This window comes from Chlorocebus sabaeus, chromosome 11 (assembly GCF_047675955.1).
Source record: "Chlorocebus sabaeus isolate Y175 chromosome 11, mChlSab1.0.hap1, whole genome shotgun sequence".
NCBI classification, from domain to species: domain Eukaryota; kingdom Metazoa; phylum Chordata; class Mammalia; order Primates; family Cercopithecidae; genus Chlorocebus; species Chlorocebus sabaeus.
Window position 1 is genome coordinate 120,443,178 of NC_132914.1, and position 23,873 is coordinate 120,467,050.

The following is a 23,873-nucleotide window of genomic DNA, read 5'->3' on the forward strand; positions in this document are numbered from 1 at the left end:
CTGTGGCTCACAGCGGAAATCCCAGCACTTTGGGAGGACTGCTAGAGCCCAGGAGTTTAAGACCAGCCTGGGCCACATAGCCTGTCTTGACAAAAAATTTTAAAAATCAGTCGGGTGTGGTGGTGCATGCCTATAGTCCCAACTACTCAGGAGGCTGAGGTGGAAGGATCACTTGAGCCCGAGAGGTTGAGACTCAAGTGGAGCCATGATGGCTCCACAGCACTCTAGCCTGGGCGACGAAGTGAGACCCTGTCTCCAAAAAAAAAGGCAAAGATAAAAACAACATATAAAACAAAATAGGCTGGGTGCCTGTAACCCCAGCACTTGGGGAGGCTGAAGCGGGCAGATCACCTGAGGTCAGGAGTTCGAGACCAGCCTGGCCAACACAGTGAAAACCTGTCTCTACTAAAAATACAAAAATTAGCTGGGCTTGGTGGTGGGCATCTGTAATCCCAGCTATTCAGGAGGCTGAGGCAGGAGAATCCCTTGAACCAGGGAGGCGGAGGTTGCAGTGAGCCAAGATCACACCATTGCACTCCAGCCTGGGCAACAAGGGCGAGACTCCGTCTCAACAGAAAACCAAAACAGATGTTTTCTACCAAAATTTTGTTCATAAGGTTATATGTATCTCATACATATACACACTACTCTGTGATAGCTATTATGCATTTCACCTTCTAATAGATATTAAAAATAAAACTTGCAAACAGACTTTGAGAAACTTTTGACCCTTAAAAAGACTGCCTTACACAAAGGTAATACACAAAGATTGCCTTACAAAAGGGAATAACAAAGGTCTTTGTTCAGAAAGAAAAAAAGTTATGTGTAAAAAAATAAAACTTGGTAATGCGTGAGGGTAAAAAGTAATTTTAGCATAAAAAGTTTATGCACTTCTAGTTATATACCCAAGTAAACTAAAAACTTATGTGGCACATAAAATCTTGTAGACAAACACTCATAGCAGTATAATTTAAATAGCAAGAAAGTATATAATCTAAACATTACCTGATGAATGTAAACAAAAATGGGGTATTATTCACAGAATGAAACATATTCAGCCATAAAAAGGAATGAATACTGATATGTTACAACATGGATGAACCCTGAAAATATTACACTAAGCGAAGAAGCCAGACACGAAAGGTCAGTCTAGGATTTCATTTATATCAATGTTCAGAAAAGGCACATGCACAGAAAAAGAAAACTGAGTAGTGGTTGCCAGGGTGTGGAAGGACAGAATGACGGGGGGTGACGGCTAAGGGGTGGGGATTTTTTTTTTTTTTGGAGGAAAATGTCCTAAAATTGATTATGGTGGATGCCCAACTCTAAATATACTAAAATTCGTGGAATTGTATACTTTAAAAGGGTAAGTTTTATGGTATGCAAATTATATCGCAAAAAATTTAAAAAACAATTTTTGAGACAGGCTTGTGCTCTCTTGCCCAGGCTACAGTGCTGTGGTACAATCATGGTCACTGCAGCCTCAACTTCCTGGGATTAAGTCATCCTCCTGCCTCAGTCTCCCAAGTAGCTGGGACGACAGCTGTGCACCACCATGCCCAGCTAATTTGTAGAGACAGAGGTCTCTGTATGTTACCCAGGCTGGTCTCGAACTCCTGGGCTCAAGCAATCCTCTCACCTCAGTCTCCCAAAGTGCTAGGATTACTAACATGAGCCACCGCACCTGGCCAAAGGTAAGTTTTAAAAGGGTAAAGTTTAGGCCAGGTGCAGTGGCTCACACCTATAATCCCAGCACTTTGGGAGGCCGAGGCGGGTGGATCACAAGGTCAGGTGTTAGAGACCAGCCTGACTATCATGGCGAAACCCCGTCTCTACTAAAAATACAAAAATTAGCCTGGCGCAGTGGCATGCATCTGTAGTCCCAGCTACTAGGGACACTGAGGCAGGAGAATCACTTGAAACTGGGAGGCAAAGGTTGCAGTGAGCCAAAATCGCACAACTGCACTCCAGTCTGGGTGACAGAGTGAGACTCCACCTCAAAAAAAAAAAAAAAAAAAAAAGGCACAGTGGCTCATGCCAGTAATCCCAGCACTTGGGAGGCCGAGGCAGGAGGATCACAAGGTCAGGAGATGGAGACCATCCTGGCTAACACGGTGAAAACCCATCTCTACTAAAAAATACAAAAAATTAGCCAGGCGTGGTGGCAGACTCCTGCAGTTTCAGCTACTTAGGACGCTAAGGCAGTTGAGAATGGCGTGAACCTGGGAGGTGGAGCTTGCAGTGAGCCAAGATTGCGCCACTGCACTCCAGCCTGGACGACAGAGCGAGACTCCGTCTCAAAAAAAAAAAAAAAAGGTAAAGTTTATAGTATTATATGAAGCCAACAGCACTAAAAATACAAGCTTCATAAGCCTTCCTTAAAAAGACAAGAAACATAACTGATGTTATCATAAAATAATTCATTTGTCTTACCAGAACTCCCACCAAAAAAAGAGTACTTACCACTTCAATTTCCAGTAAGTTATTCTTATTTTCAAGTGTTCTCACGCGACAAGTAGCTTCATGCAAAGCACTATCTAATTGGCCACATCTAAAAACCATAAATTTAGTTTCAATTAGAAGATAAAATTATTACCTTTAAAAGTATTACATAAATCTAACCAATTATCTAATATATAACATAAGACAAATTCTCCAGTGTTAGCTAAGACTCAGGATGCCATTTTAGTAGAATATATCCAATGAATCTAATAATATAGTAACGTAGAGAAAAGACTAAACTTGGCCAGGCACCGTGGCTCACACCTGTAATATCAACACTTTGGGAGGCTGAGGCAGGCAGATCACTTGAGGCCAGGAGTTCGAGATCAGCCTGGCCAACATGGTGAAACCCCATCTCTACTAAAAATACAAAACATAGCTGGGCATTGTGGCACGTGCCTGCAGTCCCAGCTACTCAGGAGGCTGAGGTGGGAGGGTGGCTTGAACCTGGGAGGCTGAGGTTGCATTGGGCTGAGATCACGCCACTGCACTCCAGCCTAAGTAACAGAGTGAGAACCTGTCTCGAAAAAAAAAAAAAAGCCTAAAATTATTTTTTAAAATATAAAAAAAAAGATGTACATAAAATAGCTTGGTTTAGTTATGAAAAAAATCTGTATCTACACGTATACATTATGATTTCTGGATGCAAAAAATTAAATTTTGGATTTGGGACTAGAGGCTGGGGTAGGGAGATTTACTTTTTTTTTTTTTTTTGGAGACAGGATCTCACTCTGTAAGCCAGGCTCAAGTACAGTGGTGCAATCATGGTTCACTACAGCCTCAACCTTCCGGGCTCAAGCAAGTCTCCTGCCTCAACCTCTTGAATATGCACCACCACATATAGCTAACTTGATTTTTTGTAGAGAAGGGATCTCACTTTGTTGCCCAGGCTGGTCTCAAACTCCTGGACTCAAGTGATCCAATTTACTTTTCATATTATGTCCTTCTGTACTATTTCAAATTTAGCATGAATATAACTATTCTTATAATTAACTTCCTTTGTAAAGTTAATTATCACAGACCCTCAAAATAACAAAATACATAGAATTCAGTTACCATTTTGACTCAGTGTTTAACACAGTATGAATAATAAAAGCTTTATTTATTTAGCACTGACTATACACCAGGTCTTTAAACACGTTCCATTTATCCTCACAATTCTGTCCATTAAGATTATCATTGGTCCCAGCTGGGCGTGGTGGCTCACGCCTGTAATCCCAGCACTTTGGGAGGCCGGGGCAGGTGGATCACGAGGTCAGGAGATCGAGACCATCCTGGCTAACACGGTGAAACCCTGTCTCTACTAAAATACAAAAAATTAGCTGGGCATGGTGGTGGGCGCCTGTAGTCCCAGCTACTTGGGAGGCTGAGGCAGGAGAATGACGTGAACCTGGGAGGCGGAGCTTGCAGTAAGCCGAGATCACACCACTGCACTCCAGCCTGGGCGACAGAGAGAGATTCCGTCTCAAAAAAAAAAAAAAAAACAAGAAAGAAAAAACAGATTATCATTGGTCCCATTTTACAGTTGAGAAAACAAAAACAGTTCAGTTCCTCACTGAAAGTGACACAGGTTGTAAGCAGTCACACTGGGGGCATAAGCTGGGCACTCGGAGTTCATGCTCCTAACCACTGTGCATTAATGCGGCTCAGACATGAAATACTGATAAGACTATCCTTTAAAAAAAAAAAATCACTCAAATAGTTAAGTGTGTTAATTGTATTTGACTTTTTTCAGTACTATGGATTCTAATGTGCCAGGGGATCACTGTCCAAAGTTCCACATCCATGACATAGTAATCTGATATCACAGCTGGCTAATGGCTCCATTTGTAACACCAGGGGAATTCTTCAATTTGCAATTTTAAGTTTGAAAAACAATCAGTGTATATGCTGATAACAATGAGTTTTTTTTGTTGTTGTTGTTTTTGTTTTTTTTGAGACGGAGTCTGGCTCTGTCACCTAGGCTGGAGTGCAGTGGCTGGATCTCAGCTCACTGCAAGCTCCGCCTCCTGGGTTCACGCCATTCTCCTGCCTCAGCCTCCCGAGTAGCTGGGACTACAGGCACCCGCCACATCGCCTGGCTAGTTTTTTGTATTCTTTTTAGCAGAGACGGGGTTTCAACGTGTTAGCCAGGAATGGTCTCGATCTCCTGACCTCGTGATCCGCCCATCTCGGCCTCCCAAAGTGCTGGGATTACAGGCTTGAGCCACCGTACCCGGCCAACAATGGTTTTTATTTTGGGGGAATCATTTCTCCAGTTCTAAATGACTGCCATTTATTTTGTTTCTACTGTCCTCTGTAACACAGCTTTTTTTTCTTTTTTTTAACCATAAGCCAGATCAAATCTTTTTTGGGAAGAGGAGAAAATAATGTACTGCTATTCATTTCACACGGTGATTACATCTACTCCAGTAACCAAGCCTGCCACTGTTAACTGCTATAACACAGCCATTTACTTAAAACCCTGGCTTCCAATTTGCTCCACCTATATTTGCTCATTGCTCTACATGCTCAAACATCTTCTAGTCATAAAAATATTTTAACTGGCTATAAGTTACTCTAGGTACCTTCTTTAGGACTCTGTGTTTAACCTTCAAAAGTTCACTGGTAAAAAAAAAAAAAAAAGTTCACTGGTGGGCTTCTTTCATACTTGTTTTCCTACAGGAAGTAACTGCAGTCATCTTTTTTTTTTTTTTTTTTTTTTTTTGAAACTGAGTCTCACTCTGTTACGCAGGTTGGAGTGCAGTGACACAATCTCGGCTCACTGCAACCTCCGCCTCCCGGGTTCAAGCGATTCTCCTGCCTCAGTCTCCTGAGTATCTGGGATTACAGGTGAGCACCACCACATCCAGCTACTTTTTGTATATTCAGTAGAGACAGGGTTTCAATATGTTGTCTAGGCTGGTCTTGAACTCCTGACCTCAAGCGATCTGCCTGCCTCTGCCTCCCAAAGTGCTGGGATTACAGGTGTGAGCCACCACACTCAGCCTCATCTTTGCCTTCTAAACAAAAACAATAACAAAAAACCCAACTTCCATAACCTGCTATCTACTGTTTTTGTCCTAAAAAACCTAAACCTGTCTCTTTTCTTTTGGTTTGGCTTTTTCAAATTACTTTTTCCTACCATTGTACCCCCACACCACCAAATGCAAAATGAAAGCTATAGAAACATTCAAGAATAAGACAGCCATGTTAACTGCCAGCAACCAAAACTACTTACAGTATAAAGGCTAGTTTCCCCATAACTTTGAAAGTTAAACTGTTAACCAGATGGAAGATTTTAGTTCCCTCCTAAGCTCTTTGAAGTGAGCTTTGTCTTTTCTCCTTAGAGAACTCCTCGCTATCAGCTAGACCTGCATCAATTTTCAATCTATTTAAGTCCTGTTTATTTATTTAGAGACAGGTGTCGCTCTGTCACCCAGGCTGGAGTGCAGTGGCACAACCTCAGTTCACTGCAGCCTCGACCTCCTGAGCTCAAGCAATCCTCTCACCTCAGCCTCCCCAGTAAGTGGGACCACAGGTACACGCCATCATGCCCAGCTAATGTTTTAATTTTTTATAGAGACAGGGTTCCATTATGTTGCCCAGGTTGGTCTTGAACTCCTGAGCTCAAGACATCTGCCTGCCTCTGCCTCCCAAAGTGCTGGGTTACAGACATGAGCCACCATGCCTGACCAAGTCCCATTTAACTGTAAAGTATGTTGCAAGGACTCTATTACTAATACTAGTGAAAGCATCAAATTTTCTAAGTGATTCCAATGTAAGTGTGAAGCTATCCTGAATATAAGGTCATTCTCCCCTGTATTTCTTTGTGGGTTTTTTTGGAATGGGAACTACAGTATTTTAATGGGCCTATTAAAAAGGCTGAGAATTCCCACAGGACATAAGCCATAGACTTATTAGGAAGTCCATAGTACTATTCCTCCCATCAATGACATTACTCTGCATATACAAAATTCACTGAACTGTTTCAGTATTTTGCCCATGTGAAACAAATGGCTTCATGTCAGTTATTAGTGTAACATAAGAGGGGGGTTCATAGCTTCAAAAATACTTAGGCAAACATGACTGTTAAAATTTCAAATCCAAAGTATATGTTTTCAATGTGTCTTCTCACATATACTTCTGTGAAAATAACACATCCAAGGTGGAGAAAACTTCACAGCTAAATTATAAATTTTACCTGTCCACAAGAATTTGATTGGTTATCTTCCAATCTTCAACTGCAGAGATTTCTTTTGCCTCCAGCTTCTGTTTCAAACTATTTATTTCTGATTCATAATAAGCTCGAAGATCCGCAATGTGTCGAGCATGCTTTTCCTTCAGGTTCTGCCTAATCCTTATTCGTTGAGAATAAAAAATATATATTAGGAAAGCTATCCTCAGTCTCCATCCCACAAGAGAAACCAAGAACACAATGATTCTCATGGGCAAAAATATAGCATATTTCCTTTGCATACTATAAAATATATAGATTAATACACAAAAAGTTGACAATCGAGTGAAAGTTTTTATATGCTCCATCTTAAAAATGCTAAATCTCTAAGAATTTATGCAATACTGAAGTTCAATAAAGATCATTTTCAATCAGACATCACAGAAAATCTATTAACATTACAAGCCATTCACTGAAATACATACTTAGACAATATCACAGGATCTTCCAAGGAAGTCAATGAAATGCATTCTGGGACACTGTTGGCTGTACCTGGAAGCTGGGACTGACTGACTGAGGCCGAAGCGACCATGACAGTGTTTTCTTCATCTACAGTGTTGACCGAGATATCATTACTAGTAATGGTATATACTGACGGAAACGTGGAACTGGTCCTACTTTCGTTTTGGAATGTCTGATTTTTCCAAGAGTCCACCAGAGAAGCTTTTGTGTGTGAGGGATATTTTGGAAATCCAGGTAACTGAGAAGTGACATTACTTGCTTGTGAAAATGAGTCTATGTCAGAGGGACTAGACATACTAGGCTCTAGAACAGAGTCCGGGGAAAAGGATATTCTGTCATCAAGGGCATTCGGAAGGCCATGCGGTTGAATCCCTGAAATCTGCTGCTTTGGCTTCATGTGTAGCGTAGGATCTAGAGTCAGAACCTAGAAACAAGACAACAAGGAAGTCTTACCCTCAGAACTCAGCTTTGTTTTGCTTGTTTTCAAGTGAGTAGGCTTTAGATCTCCTAGGGAAAATGAAGCTTGAGGTAAAAGTTAGAGTCAGGAAGCATTGCTCATGTTCACTCGGCAGAATGTGGACAACTTTACCTCTGGTGGATGATTTGGGTTGGAAGCAGAAGTGAGATTCCTCTCAGGTAACTGCTTGTTTTCCCTTTGTTTTTTATAATAAATATCCTTCAGTGACGGTAGCTTCATCTCATTACTAGTATTAGACTTAAAGATATGAAACAAAATTAAATGGTGTTATCAATAATGAAACAAATTAATGATATCAAAATAAGCACCATAAAAAGATTTTTGAAAGACTTTAAGCAAATTGAAAATGGAGACTGTCAGATTTGTAATACAAGCTTGGAAGTCATTATCTAATATGATGAGTCTACCTCAGAATGGAAAGATGTTTGGATCTCCTAACTATTTAAGACACTAAGGGGATAATGTGAATGTTAATTATTTAGCAGCTTATGAATACTTCCAAATAATGAAATTCTTAGTAGTTCTCCCACTCAAAATAAGAACCAATTTTTTGAGTTTCTTTGACACAGCGTCTCACCCTGTTGCCCAGGCTGGAGTGCAGTGGTGTGATCACGGTTCACTGCAGCCTCAATCTCCCAGGCTAAGGTGATCTTCCTGCCTTAGCCTCCTAAGTTGCTGGGACTACACAAGTGCGCCACCACACCCAGCTAATTTTTGTATTTTTTTTTTGTAGAGACAGGGTCTTGCCATGTTGCCCAGGCTAGTCTCAAACTCCTGAGCTCAAGCAATTCTCCCACCTTAGCTTCCCAAAGTACTGGGATTACAGGCATGGGCCACCACGCCTAGCCAATAACCAAGTTTTGAGGTAAGAAAATACTTCATAGGCTGGGCACGGTGGCTCATACCTGTAATCCCAGCACTTCAGAAGGCCAGGGCGGGCTTGAGGTGATCAGCCTAGCCAACATGGAGAAACCCTGTCTCTACTAAAAATACAAAATTAGCCAGGCAAGGTGGTGCATGACTGTAATCCCAGCTACAAGGGACGCTGAGGCAGGAGAATCGCTTGAACCTGGAAGGTGGAGGGTGCGGTGAGCCGAGATCACGCCATTGCACTCCAGCCTGGGCAACAAGAGCGAAACTCAGTCTCAAAAAAAAAGAAGGCCAGGTGTGGTGGCTCATGCCTGTAATCCCAGCACTTTGGGAGGCCAAGGTGGGCAGATCACAAGGTCAAGAGATCGAGACCATCCTGGCTAACACGGTGAAACCCCATCTCTACTAAAAATACAAAACATTAGCTGGGTGTGGTGGTGAGTGCCTGTAGTCCCAGCTACTTGGGAGGCTGAGGCAGGGGAGTGGCATGAACCTGGGAGGCGGAGCTTGCAGTGAGCCAAGATCGTGCCACTGCACTCCATCCAGCCTGGGCGACAGAGTGAGACTCCGTCTCAAAAAAAAAAAAAAAAAAAGAAAAGAAAATACTTCATAATGAGTAACAGAAGGATGAGAAAACTTTTGGCCAAATTAATTTCATATGCCTGAAGTAAAATGCACCAAGAGGTGGAGTTCCTTATCTATGTAGTTACAAGCATGTTTGTTTAAAGAGTTGGCCAACCAAAACTAGGTGTCACAAAGTGACCCAATGAAAATAAGTCCCCCCCATCACTTCTCAGCCTTTTGGCTAAGATCAAGTGAAAATAAGTCCCTTTATTCATTAGTAAAATAAGAAGATATGACCCTAGGCTAGACACGGTGGCTCATGCCTGTAATCCCAGCACTTTGGGAGGCTGAGGCAGGCAGATCACCTGAGGTCGGGAGTTCGAGACCAGTCTGGCTGATATGGTGAAACCCTGTCTCTACTAAAAATACAAAAAATGGTTCAGAGTGGTGGCACAGGCCTGTAATCCCAGTGACACAGGAGACTGAAATGGGACGATCACTTGAACCCAGGAGGCAGAGGTTGCAGTGAACCAGGATCATGCCACTGCACTCCTTCACTCTAGCCTGAATGACAGACCAAGACGCTATCTCAAAAAACAGAAGATAGGACCCTAATTTCGAAAAACTGAAATCAGGGCTTCACTACACTAAAAATGTTGCAGAGAGGTCTAGGCTCTAAACATTAAAACTTTGGGCTTAAATTATTTCAAGGTGGGACATATTATAGGGTGTGAGAGGAGAACCAATTAACCCTGGGCCTCAAATTTAAACTGTGAACATTGTCGCAAATGAGATTACAGATTCAACAATAGATACACTGAAAACACTGAAAGAATAATATATTAATCATGTAGCTTTAAATGTATGTCCCATTTCTAGACCCTACATAGGCTGCAGAGCACCACGAATATATATTTTTAAAACCTTGTAACTACCTTGTGAGTGTGTGCATTAAAGGCATTAATTTGTTAAATCTAAACCTTTAAAATATACTCTGGTGGCTCACGCCTGTAATCCCAGCACTTTGGGAGGCCAAGGCGGGTGGATCACTTGAGGTCAGAAGTTTGACACCAGCCTGGCAAATATGGTGAAACCCCATCTCTACTAAAAACACAAAAATTAGCCGGGAATGGCGGCGCGTGCCTGTAATCCCAGCTACTTGGGAAGCTGAAGCAAGAGAATCGCTTGAACCCAGGAGGCAGAGGATGCAGTGAGCCGAGATTGCACCACTGCATTCCAGCCTATGAAACAGAGCGAGACTCTGCCTCAAAAAAGTACCACAATTCCCATAATCCTGCTGTAGAATTCATTCCTTACATGCCAACAACCTAAAGAAGCCTGTTCAAGACCTGAAGCCTGTGAAAAGTAGCATTACTCTGGCTATGGCCACAGCCTGGTGGCCTGGGGGAATAGTTGGGGTTATTCTATTCAAAGCTCATGGGAATAGAAAAGTACTACTTTTCACCACTTTTATGTTCTTGTCACGTTAACATCTCTAAAGTAGGGATGATTCTTGTAATTAATGGCATCTTATAATTGCTTTGGGCCAAGTTGTGGTTGTGATAGACTGTCATTCCCTGCTTATGAGCTCAAAATTGGCCAAATAGGTATCAGCAGCTTGGAAGACAAACCGACACACTACAATGAAGCTCCTGAGGACCAATATTTAAGAGAAGGGTGAATCAGACACATTTAGCAACATATTCCACATGGGAGTCCAAAGCAGGCTAGTTCTACATGCTACTAAGCCAGGTAAAAAGCAGAAAGGCCTTTCCACTCTTTTTAAAGAAATGCAGAATCACTGATGCTCTTGTCCCAGCACTTTGGGAGGCTGAGGCAGGAGGATTGCTTGAGTCCAGGAGTTCAAGAGACCAGCCTGGGCAACATAGAGAGACTTTGCCTCTACTAAAAAAAAAACAAAAAAATGAGCCAGGTGTGGTTACACATGACTGTAGTATCAGCTACGCAGGAGACTGAGGCAAGAGGATCGCCTGAGCCCAGGAGGTTGAGTCTGCAGTGATTTATGATCAAGTTGCTATACTCCAGCCTGGGCAACAGAGTGAGACCATGAAGAAAGAGAAAGAGAGAAAGAGAAGAGAAGAGATAACCCTCTGAGAAGGAAATAATTTTAGCCACTTTTATTTCACTTATGTCTTCCTTTTTAAAGTATGCATAAGAGTTATATAATAAGCCAGGCACAATGGCTCACACCTGTAATCCCGGCACTTTGGGAGGCTGAGGCAGGTGAGTCACAAGGTCAGGAGATCGAGACCATCTTGGCCAACATGATGGAACTTTGTCTCTACTAAAAACAGAAAAAAATTAGCTGGGCATGGCAGCACATGCCTGTAGTCCCAGCTACTTAGGAGGCTAAGGCAGGAAAATCGCTTGAACCCAGGAGGTGGAGGTTGCAGTGAGCCGAGATCACACCACTGCACTCCAGCCTGGCGACAGAGCAAGACTCCATCAAAAAAAAAAAAAAAAAAAAAAGTTATATAATAGGCCAGGGGCACAGTGACTCACAGCTGTAATCCCAGCCCTTTGGGAGACCAAGGCCGGGGAATCACTTGAGCCTAGGAGTTTGAGACCAGCCTAGGCAACACAGCAAAAATCCCATCTCTATTAAAAAAAAAAAAAAAAGTTACTGATACATAATAAAATCTATGTTTAAGTCTAAAGACTCTTTCCATAAGAACAAAATATAAATTCTAAAGTGGTAAAAAAAAAAAAAAAAAAAAAAAAAAGCATTGTATCGGTCTAATTTATAAATGTTTCTTGGTAGAACATGAAATGGGAAATGTTGAAGTTGACAATACTGTACAGTCAACAAAATGCAGGATCCACTTACTGATGTTCAAGATCAAGTTAACACTGTGAATGAACCCTGCAACTGCAAAGCCTACTAAGCCTGCCTTGCCCCCTACAATCCTACCTCCCTCATACTTCATTTCTCTGTGTTGACCTGTGTCTTTTTGTTCCTTTCATGCAGTATAGAACTGTCCTTTCAGACAGTTAGTTTCTGTCACTGAGACTCTGACGCTTACAAGTACACTGCCCCATCTGTCTGTCTGTACATGTCATACATTTTTATGTCTCTTGGTTAGTTTAATAGTATCTCTCCTTTTCCCCAGCTACTCCTTCATTACCTGATCAAAATACAGGAGGCCGGGTGCAGTAGCTCACACCTGTAATCCCAGCACTTTGGGAGGCCAAGGCGGGCAGATCACCTGAGGTCAGGAGTTTTGAGAGCAGCGTGGCCAACATGGTGAAACCCCATCTCTACACAAATACAAAACTCAGCTGGGCATAATGACAGGTGCCTGTAGTCCCAGCTACTCAGGAGGTTGAAGCGGGAGAATCGCTTGAACCCGGGAGGCGGAGGTTGCAGTGAGCAGAGATCACACCACTACACTCCAGCCTGGGCGACAGAGCAAGACTCCATCTCAAAGAAAAAAAAAAGAAAAACTACAAAGGTGAAATATGTACATATGAAATTTTTAATTCCACTTTTATCTGTTGTTGTTTTTGCTGAGACGGAGTCTCGCTCTGTCACCCAGGCTAGAGTGCAGTGGCACCACCTTGGCTCACTGCAATCTCCACCTCCTCGGTTCAAGTGATTCTCCTGCCTCAGCCACCTGAGTAGCTGGGATTACAAGTACATGCCACCATGTCCAGCTAATTTTTGTATTTTTAGTAGAGATGAGGTTTCACCATGTTGACCAGGCTGGTCTTGAACTCCCAACCTCAGGTGATCCGCCCGCCTTGGCTTACCAAAGTGCTGGGATTACAGGTTTCAGTCATGGCACCAAGCCTTCAATTCCACTTTTAAGAAGCATTGCTAAGATTATATAAGGAAAAAATGACAGACTGAATTTGAAAACAAGTGAGTATGATTCTAAAGCCCATACTTTTTCCAGTATTTTAGAAGTTGAAAAATAAAATTTATACTTGAGTACTTGGCAACAATTATAAAACACAAACACACACAATTTTTTCTTTCTTTGAGATGGAGTTTTACTCTCGTTGTCCAAGCTGGAGTGCAATGGCACAATCTCAGTTCACTACAACCTCCGCCTCCCAGGTTCAAGTGATTCTCCTGCCTCAGCCTCCCAAGTAGCTGGGATTAACAGGCGTGCGCCACCACATCTGGCTAATTTTTTTGTATTTTTAGTACAAACAGGGTTTCACCGTGTTAGCTAGGCTGGTCTTGAACTCCTGACCTCAGACGATCTGCCCACCTCAGCCTCCCAAAGCGCTGGGATTAAGGCGTGAGCCACAGCACCCAGCCCACAGGTTTTTAAATTACCTGGTTTGGTGACACATCTGTGGAAGACAATGATACGAACGTCTTCTCTAAAGTTTCAGGCAAAGAGTGGTGTGTATCCTTTTCCTCTAGTTTCCAGTAAGTCAATCCTGATGTGCACAAATACACAGAATAGAAAAGAGTGAGGAAAAAACAAAAATGCTTTCTAGAATAACATTTCTATCTAAAGGAAATTAAATATGGGAAGAAACTAATTTTGAGTCAAAGTAATTTGAATTTTGATGGAAAAAAAGTTATCTAAATTCTGTATTATGTAAGAGTCCTAACTGGATGCGAATGTTTAAAACTGAAATATAAAAAGTCAAGGTCAGGCACGGTGGCTTAAGCCTGTAATCCCAGCACTTTGGGAGGCCGAGATGGGCGAATCACTAGGTCAGGAGATCGAGACCATCCTGGCTAACACAGTGAAACCCCATCTCTACTAAAAAATAGAAAAAACTAGCCGGGCAAGGTGGCGGGCACTTATAGTCCCAGCTACTCGGGAGGCTGAGGCAGGAGAACGGTGTAAACCCTGGGAGGCGGAGCTTGCAGTGAGCTGAGATCCAGCCACTGCACTCTAGCCTGGGCGACAGAGCCAGACTCCGTCTCCAAAAAAAGAAAAAAAAGTCAAGATGAACTGGTACAATTTAAAATATATTTTTTTGGCCAGGCGCGGTAGCTCACACCTGTAATCCCAGCACTTTGGGAAGCTGAGGCAGAAGGATTACCTAACGTCAGGAGTTTGAGACCAGCCTGGCCAACATGGTGAAACCCCGTCTCTACTAAAAATCCAAAAATCAGCCAGGTGTGGTGGCACACACTGTAATCTCAGCTACTTGGGAGGCTGAGGCATGACAATCGCTTGAACCCAGGAGACAGAGGTTGTAATGAGCTGAGAAAGTGCCACTGTACTCCAGCCTGAGTGACAGAGTGAGACCCTGTCTCAAAAAAAAATTAAAATAATAATAAAATATATTTTTTTATTTTTTATTTGAAAAAGGGTCTCACTCTGTCACCCAGGTTGGAGTGCAGTGGTGCCATCTCAGTCTACTGTGGTCTCTTTTTTCGAGACAGAGTCTCGATCTGTTGCCCAAGATGGAATGGAGTGATCTCGGCTTATTGCAACCTCCGCCTCCCGAGTTCAAGCGATTCTCCTGCCTCAGCCTCCTGAGCAGTTGGAATTACAGGTGTGCTGTGCCACCACAACCAGCTAATTTTTGGTTTGTTTTTTCTTTTCCTTTTCCTTTTTTTTTTTTTTTTTTTTGAGACAGTCTCCCTCTGTTGCCCAGGCTGGAGTACAATGGTGCGAGCTCGGCTCACTGCAACCTCCACCCTCCCAGGTTCAAGTGATTCTCCTGCCTCAACCTCCTGAGTAGCTGAGGTTACAGGCATGCACCACCACACCCAGTTAATTTTTGTATTTTTAGCAGAGACAAGGTTTTGCCATTTCGGCCAGACTGGTTTCAAACTCCTGACTCAAGTGATCTGCCCACCTAGGCCTCCCAAAGTGCTGGGATAACAGGTGTGAGCCACCATGCCCAGACTAATTTTTGTATTTTTAGTAGAGACGGGGTTTCACCATATCGGCCAGGCTGGTCTCGAACTCCTAATCTCAACTGATTCTCCCGCCTCGGCCTCCCAAAGTGCTGGGATTATAGCCATGGGCCACTGCTCCCAGTCCAGCTCACTGGAGTCTCAACCTTCCAGGTTCAAGACATCCTCCTGCCTTAGCCCCACAAGAAGCTGGGACTACAGGCACACACCACCAAGCCCTGCTAAATTTTTTTGTACTTTTAGTAGAGACAGGGTTTTGCCATGTTACCCAGGCTGGTCTCGAACTCCAGAGCTCAAGCAATCCACCCTCCTCGGCCTCCCAAAGTGCTAGGATTACAGTTGTGAGCTACCAGGTCCAACCTTAAAATATATTTTAAAATAGACAATTTCTTTCTTTCTTTCTTTTTTTTTTTTTTTTTTGAGACAGGGCCTCGATCTGTCTCCCAGGCTGGAGTACAGTGGTGCAATCACAGCTCACTACAGCCCCAACCTACCGAGCTCAAACCATCATTCCCCTTCAGCCTCCCAAGTAGCTGGGACTATAAGCTCACACCACCACACCCAGCTAATTTTTGTATTTTGTGTACAGACGAAGTTTTGCTATGTCGCCCAGGCTGGTCTCAACCTCTTGGGGTCAAGTGATCTGCCCACCTTGGCTTCCCAAAGTGCTGGGATCACAGGTGTGAGCCACCACACCCAGCTGACAATTTCTTTGTAATATAGACATATAGAATCAATGTAAATAATTCAGTAATTCAAATGTTTATTGACCACCTATAGTGCCAGGCTGGGGTGGCAGGAGGAGTGAGACAAGAAAAGTAAGTAAATCATGCAGTATATAGGTGGTAAGCACTCTGATGAGATTTTAAAACAGGATAAAGGGGATATGCAGTGGGGGGTGGGGTAGGCAGGCACTAGTTTTGAATCAGGTGAACAGGGTTGGCTACTGAGAGGATAATTAAGAGGGCATCAGTCATTTTAGCCATGTATGAGGGAGCTCCCTCACACAGGGAGAAGAACATTTCAAGTATGGAAAACAGCCAATGCAAAAGTCCTAAAACATATCTGGGACATTTGAGCAGACAGTCTCCCTTCTCATCAAAGAAACAGACAGAGCACAGCCGGGCGCAGTGGCTCATGCCTGTAATCCCAGCACTCTGGGAGGCTGAGGCGGGCAGATCGCCTGAGGTCAGGAGTTCAAGACCAGCCTGACCACATGGACAAACTCTGTCTCTACTAAAAATACAAAATGAACTGGGCGTGGTGGTACGTGCCTGTAATCCCAACTACTTGGGAGGCTAAAGGCTGAGGCAGGAGAATTGTTTGAACCCGGGAGGCGGAGGTTGCAGTGAGCCAGGATCACGCCATCGCACTCCAGCCCAGGCAACAAGAGCAAAACTCTGTCTCAAAAAAAAAAAAAGAAAGAAAGAAAGAAAGAAAGGGACAGAGTACAATCGCTAACCTGCAATGGTTCGACTCATTTTTTTTTTTTTTTTTTTTTTTTTTACTTTATCATGGTGCAAAAGCAATATGCAGTCAGTAGAAACCATACTTTGAGTACCCGTATGACCATTCTGTTTTCACTCTCAGTATTCAATAAAGTATATGAAATAGTCAATACTTTATTATAAAATACTTTGTGTTAGATAACTTTGCCCAACTGTAGGCTAATGTAAGCGTTCTGAGCACATTTAATGTACACTAGGCTAAGTTATGATCTTTAATAAGCTAGGTGTACTAAATGCATTTTCACCTTTTTTTTTTTCCTTGAGACGAGGTCTTGGTGTTGCCCAGGCTGGAGTGCAGTGGTGTGATCATGGCTCACTGCAGCCTTGACCTCCCAGACTCAAGCAATCTTCCCATCTCAGCTTTCCAAGTAGCTAGCACTACAGGTGCATCACCACCCCTGGCTAATGTTTTAACTCTTTTGTAGAGATGGGGTCTCAACTTGTTGCTCAAGCTGGTCTCAACCTCATGGCCTCAAGCAATCCTCACACCTTGGTCTCTCAAAGTGCTGGGATTACAGGCATGAGCCACTGTGCCCAGCCCATTTTCAACTTATGATATTTTCAATTTATGGTGAGCTTATCAGGACATAACCCCACTGTAATTCGAGGAACAACTCAGTATAAAGTGAGGTCAAAGAGGTAACAGGGCTAGGTTGTTAGGCCCTGTGGGCCCCTATAAGGACTCTGAACAACAGGGTTTGGAGCGGAGGAGTCACATGATGTGACTTAACTTTTCAGAGGATCACTTTGTCTACTATGTTGAGAACAGACTGAAGCGTGCAAGAGTGGAAGTGGGGAGGCTAGTTAAGAAGACAGCAGCAACCCAGGTGATAGATGAGAGGCCACTCTTAGGCTGGAAGCCGTGGAGGTGGTGAGAAGTGGTGGGATTCTAGAAAGTTTTGTAAGGCAAAGCTAATTCATCCTGATGAATTGGATGTGGGATATGGGGGGCGGGGAAAAAAGTCTGTATATAAAGCAATTAGATTGGAATAAGCTCACCATGGAGTGTAAAGGATGGCTCAGAGGGTTTGAATTTAATTCATTTTGAACTACCCAAAAAAGGTTGATAATTTTTATAGCTGTTCAAAACAACTGCAAAAGTACTTCTTCATTCTCTTTACAGATCTTGTAACATAAATTAAGACAAGAAAGGTGGTTGGGTGTGGTGGCTGAAGTCTGTAATCCCAGCACTTTGAGAAACTGAGGCAGGTGGATTGCTTGCACCCAGGAGTTCACAACCAGCTGAGGCAACACGGCGAAACCCTGTCTCTACAAAAAAATATAAAAAGTAGCTGGGCATAGTGGTGCCGCCTGTTGTCCCAGCTATTCTTGGGAAGCTGAGGTAGGAGGATCACTTGAGCCCAGGAGGTTGAGGCTGCAGTAAGCTGTGATCACACCACTGCACCCCAGCCTGGGCAACAGAGTGAGACCCCGTCTCAAAAAACAAAACAAACAAAGGTAAGGCTGCTACCAGAGAACACCACAACACATAACATATTTACAAAACCATACTACTATACAGTATCATCCTATAAGGAGAAATGTAGGCAAGCTGTTTCCTAAAAATAATGCTCTAAAAAACTAAGTACCTTCCTCTGAGTGTAGCTTAGGTTAAAAAAATAAAAATTTAAGTATCATACCTGTTCCTGAATCAGACATCCAAGCATTTGGAGTTTCATCTGGTTTACTGAGGTAAAAAGCACGAGGATGTGTGGCAGCAGCAAAATCAGACTACAAGAAAGAAAACTATTGGTTGACAGCTAAAAGTCATTAGGCACCATCTGCTGACCCAAGGAATGAGAGGCAGGCATCAAACCAAGTGTAGAGAAACCTTCAGAGGGTTCACAAAGAAGAAAGCCTGGGCCAGGTGTGGTAGTTCACGCCTGTAATCCCAGCACTTTGGGAGGCCAAGGCGGGTGGATCACGAGGTCAAAAGTTCGAAACCAGTCTGGTCAAGATGATGAAACCCCCGTCTCTACTAAAAATACAAAAATTAGCTGGGCACAGTAGTGGGTGCCTATAAGCCCAGCTACTCCGGAGGCTGAGGCACGAGAATCACTTGAACCTGGGAGGCAGAGGTCGCAATGAGCTGAGATCGTGCCACTGCACTCTAGCCTGGGCAACAGAGCAAGACTCTGTCACAAAAAAAGAAAAAAGCCTGGTTTCCCCATGGTTACAAGAATGCTAACTAATAGGAATTCACTGTCAAATATTTTTTTTTTGCCTGTGTAATTTACAAAAGTTTATTTCAGTTCTCTGTGGAGCTAGAAGGAGAAAAATGGGGGCAGGTATTATTTCATGAGTTCAGACCTAAAATGTATTTATAATTTGCCATTTACTTCCAAAATAAATTTGAGGTGCCTAGAATTAAAGTCATTTAGTATAAAAATTAATTTAAAAGCTCTAACAATTCATTTTTATCATTATAATTACAATAAATCAGATTAATTCTAAAAATTATAAATCAATAATACGAGCCTTAAGTAGTAGACTACTTCCTATATACAAACAATTGGTTACTAGTCCCTGCTTACTTATCAATCCTAGTAAAAATTCTGAGCAAATCAATCCTCACAACATCTCTGATACTGTCACAAGAAATGTTTCCAGAGACATGTGATGAGAATATTCCTATCGGAATTTATCTTATCAGGTCCCTCATCAAACTTTTAATTCCTGTAAAGAATATGTAACCATCCATGAACCCACTGCCAAAGTAAAATCACACTGAGATAACACTACCTACCAAGAAGGGGGATTAACACATCAGCCTTATAAGGCACCACTTATTTTCTTTCTCATCAAGGAAGAAATTCCACCTGTTTCAATTTGTCTCACTACTTCAGACCAAGAGAAGGCCGGGTATGGTGGCTCACGCCTGTAATCCCAACACTTGGGGAGGCTGAGGTGGGCAGATCACAAGGTCAGCAGATCGAGACCATCCTGGTTAACAGGGTAAAACCCCGTCCCCACTAAAAATATAAAAAATTAGCCAGTCGTGATGGTGGGTGCCTGTAGTCCCAGCTACTTGGGAGGCTGAGGCAGGAGAATGGCGTGAACCTGGGAGGTGGAACTTGCAGTGAGTCGAGATCACCCCATTGCACTCCAGCCTGGGTGACAGAGCGAGACTCCGTAAAAAAAAAACAAAAAAAACAAAAACAAAAAACATCAAGAAGGTGACTGGAAAAGTAAAAGTCCAAGTCAAACAATCCCAAGCAAAATATTTTGTCCTCGTCTGGATTCTGAGATGCAAATTCAGTGCACTCGGCTGCTGCACACACACAGTGGGCTGGCAGGGGCGCAGCTTACAGAGCCACCTGCTGCACTCTTCCGGGGAAACAAGGCATCCACTGAAGAAAACAGGCCCAGCTTTTAATTAAAAGTAAAAGTAGGGTGCAATGAAAAGCCCTTCTAAAAATAAACCCTCTTAGCCCAAGAAGCCGGCCTAAGCTTAGCACAAGGACCTTAATGAGTTTTAGTAACCATATTAACCCATCTGAAAAACCACCACCGAAGCCCCTCGGCCTGTGAAATGGGAAAGTCGAGTCTGTCCAAGACAAAGGACCAAGGAAACAAAGAGCAACTCAAGCCCTGGAAAACCCTTCTGCTAAACAATATGCAATTTCAAAATTACTTCAAAGGTGCTATTTACCCAAAATAAACTACCATTGTATAAAAAGAAAATTGGATAAGAGAATCCGGATAACAAGCATTCTCTGCTTTAGACTGAAACTGAAACCAATGAGAGAAGAAAAATAACTAAATAAAGAGGAAAGTTCTAACTTTTTTTTTTTTTTTGAGACCGAGTCTCGCTCTGTCGCCCAGGCTGGAGTGCAGTGGTGCGATCTCGGCTCACTGCAAGCTCCGCCTCCTGGGTTCACACCATTCTCCTGCCTCAGCCTCCCGAGCAGCTGGGATTACAGGCGCCCACCACACGCCCGGCTAATTTTTTGTATTTTTAGTAGAGACAGGGTTTCACCATGTTAGCCAGGATGGTCTCGATCTCCTGATCTCATGATCCACCCGCCTCGGCCTCCCAAAGTGCTGGGATTACAGGCATGAGCCACTGCACCTGGCCAGTTCTAACTTTTGTGAATCCAGAATCACGTAAGAAGTGCATTTCGGGGGGCGGGGGCGTCTCTGATTCAACAACCACCATGAGTTCAAAATCATTTAGGGTTCAGAAATATCAAAGAAACTTGATTTCCCCTAGTAATTTAATACTGAATATTTCAATTACCCAAAAAAAGGAAAACTAAAACTTGTCCAGGAGCTGATCAAAGAAAGACTCAGAGGGAATCACTGCCTCCTCACTGCCTCCACTTTCTGCCCTATGATCGCAAGAGGTAGAAGATGTGAGCAGAAGAGTATTACAAAGGCAGGGCCAGACCATGGGCAGCTGGTCTGATTCTCCACTGAATAGAGAAGGAAAATTAGGCAGTGGCCTAATTAACCAGCGGCTCCTAGACTCTACCGCACATTAGCATCACCTGATTAAAGTCCCAAAACACAGGTTAGCACCTAGGCTTGGAAGCCAGGAGAAGTAGAGTTTTAAATCTCCTCAGGTGAGTCTAATGTGCAGCAAAGGCAGAACCATGGGGCTACATGGCATATACTGAGCTACAATCACAAAGGACAGCGAGAACATCGGTGAACCCACCAAGTACATAACCACAAGGCCAAAGTTTATCAGAAGCGGAAGTCTGCACAAGAAGACCTGTAATCTTAGCAAAAACAGAAGAAAAGAAACTATCGTGTATGAAAACATTCTCCCTTTATACCAATCTATCCCAATGAGAAAGAGCAAAATTTACCCATCTCCAAATGTTTTTCTGCTATCATACCGAACAAGGATACACCATCCTTGATGGCACAGAGAGTCAACAAAATAGAACTACCAACGCAGTTATAAACTAAAGGGCTTTTCTAAAATAGACCTACCAATTCAGTACTAAATTACTTTTCTAAAACAGAACACAGTGCTAAATGGCTTTTCTAAAATAGAACTAACTGGTAGCTCATGCCTGTAATCCCAGCATTTGGGAGGCTGAGGCAGGTGGATCACCTGAGATCAGGAGTTCTAGACCAGCCTGGCCAACATGGTGAAACCCCGTCTTTACTAAAAATACAAAAAAATCAGTCGGGGGCCGGGCGCGGCGGCTCACGCCTGTAATCCCAGCACTATGGGAGGCCGAGGCGGGAGAATCACAAGGTCAGGAGATCAAGACCACGAAGAAACCCTGTCTCTACTAAATATACAAAAAATTAGCAGGGCGCCGTGGCAGGCGCCTGTCGTCCCAGCTACTCGGGAGGCTGAGGCAGGAGAATGGCGTGAACCCAGGAGGCGGAGCTTGCAGTGAGCCGAGATTGCGCCACTGCACTCCAGCCTGGGGGACAGAGCAAGACTCCGTCTCAAAAAAAAAAAAATTAGTTGGGCATGGTGGCACATGCCTGTAATCACAGCTACCTGGGAGGCTGAGGCAGGAGAATGGCGTGAACCCGGGAGGCGGAGCTTGCAGTGAGCTGAGATCGCGCCACTGCACTCCAGCCTGGGGGACAGAGCAAGACTCTGTCTCAAAAAATAGTAACAATAAAAAATTAAGGCCGGGCGCTGTGGCTCAAGCCTGTAATCCCAGCACTTTGGGAGGCCCAGACGGGCGGATCACGAGGTCAGGAGATCGAAACCATCCTTGCTAACCCAGTGAAACCCCGTCTCTACAAAAAAATACAAAAAAACTAGCCGGGCGAGGTGGAGGGCGCCTGTAGTCCCAGCTACTCGGGAGGTTGAGGCAGGAGAATGGCGTGAACCCGGGAGGCAGAGCTTGCAGTGAGCTGAGATCCGGCCACTGCACTCCAGCCTGGGCGACAGAGCAAGACTCCGTCTCAAAAAAAAAAAAAAAAAAAAATTAAAAATTAAAATTAAAAAAGAAAGTTTATTTTAAACAATTAAATGGGTTACTCTCTGGCTAAATGTAAACATTTGCAGTACAAAGAGAAATAGGACCTTTGCAAATGATTCATTTTCATAATATTTTATCCTTTATTAGCCTTGATTTCCAGCCTACTAAAGAAGAAACACTTACAGCAAATCATTATTTCTAATCCTCTGAAACACCAAAAGAAAGATGTATAAACGGGCTGGGCACGGTGGCTCACGCCTGTAATCCCTGCACTTTGGGAGGCCAAGGTGGGTGGATCACCTGAGGTCAGGAGTTCGAGACCAGCCTGGCCAACATGGTGAAACCCCGTCTCTATTAAAAATACAAAACTTGGCCAGGCATGGTGGCACACGCCTGTAATCCCAGGTACTTAGGGAGATGAGATAGGAGAATTGCTTCAACCGGGGAGGCGGAAGTTGAAGTGAGCTGAGATCACGCCATTGCACTCCAGCCTGGGCCACAAGAGTGAAACTCCATCTCAAAAAAAAAAAAAATGTATAAATGAACAAATTAACAATATAAAAGAAAGGGCATGAGAATTTTGTTTATGAGCATGTACTAAACCCACACAATCATCAGTACTGGAGCCCACAGGGAAAGTGATTTGTCACCTACTTTCTCAATTGGTGTCTTCTTCCTTTGCGCATTTCCTTGTTGAGATCTTGAACCTCCATCTTCTACATGTGCTCTCTTTGGTTGGTTCTGCTTCAGTTTTTGTGCCCATGATGTTATAGCATTACTATTTAAGAAGAGAAAACCAAAATTACTTTTTTTTGGTTTTGAGACAGAGTCTTGCTGTGTCACCCAGACTGGAGTACAGTGGCGCAATCTCAGCTCACTGCAACCTCCATCTCCTAGGTTCAAGCAATTCTCGTGCCTCAGTCTCCTGACTGAATAGCTAGGAATACAGACGCACCACCACACCCAGCTAATTTTTGTATTTTTACTAGAGATGGGGTTTCACCATGTTGGCCAGACTGGTCTCAAACTCCTGACCCCTGCCTGCCTCAGTCTCCCAAAGTACTGGGATGACAGGCATGAGCCACCACACTGGGTTCCAAAATTACTTCTTTAGATACTGTACTTCATATATAAAGCTAATCACCAGTTGCTTTCAGTTGTTTTTCTTTTTTTTTTTTTTAAATAGAGACCCTCTCTAACACCCAGGCTAGAATGCAGTGGCAGTCGTGCAATCACAGCTCACTGCAGCCTGACCTTCCTCAGCTCAGGTGATCCTCCCACCTCAGCCTCCTGAGTAGCTGGGACCACAGGTGGGCACCACCATACCCAGCTAATTTTTGTATTTTTTTTTTTTTGTAGAGACAGGGTCTTGCCATGTTGCCCAGGCTGATCTTGAACTCTTGGGCTCAAGTGATCCACACGTCTCAGTCTCCCAAAGTGCTGGGATTACAAGTGTGAGCCACTGTGCCCAGTCAGTTGTTTTTTCTAATAGTGGTAAGATAATGAATTTTTATTA

The 23,873-nt window shown here is 43.4% G+C and overlaps 1 protein-coding gene across 9 annotated transcripts in view; it reads right to left on the bottom strand.

The window, feature by feature from the left end:
* The window catches only part of MPHOSPH9 (M-phase phosphoprotein 9), an 83,392-nt gene that overhangs the window by 44,630 nt on the left and 14,889 nt on the right, over positions 1–23,873 (bottom strand). For 8 of the 9 annotated variants that reach the window (XR_012094612.1, XM_037995578.2, XM_008005099.3 and 5 more), the window contains 7 exons: positions 23,012–23,135; positions 18,098–18,188; positions 13,399–13,505; positions 7,770–7,895; positions 7,144–7,604; positions 6,686–6,841; positions 2,464–2,551 (listed from right to left, as the gene is read on the bottom strand). Coding sequence is in view for 8 of the 9 variants with exons in the window: in XM_037995578.2 (XP_037851506.1) it covers positions 2,464–2,551; positions 6,686–6,841; positions 7,144–7,604; positions 7,770–7,895; positions 13,399–13,505; positions 18,098–18,188; positions 23,012–23,135 (1,153 nt within the window). In the remaining variant the exon portion in view is untranslated. The remainder of the gene's footprint in view (positions 1–2,463; positions 2,552–6,685; positions 6,842–7,143; positions 7,605–7,769; positions 7,896–13,398; positions 13,506–18,097; positions 18,189–23,011; positions 23,136–23,873) is intronic. The other variant, XM_008005101.3, reaches the window with a different exon arrangement.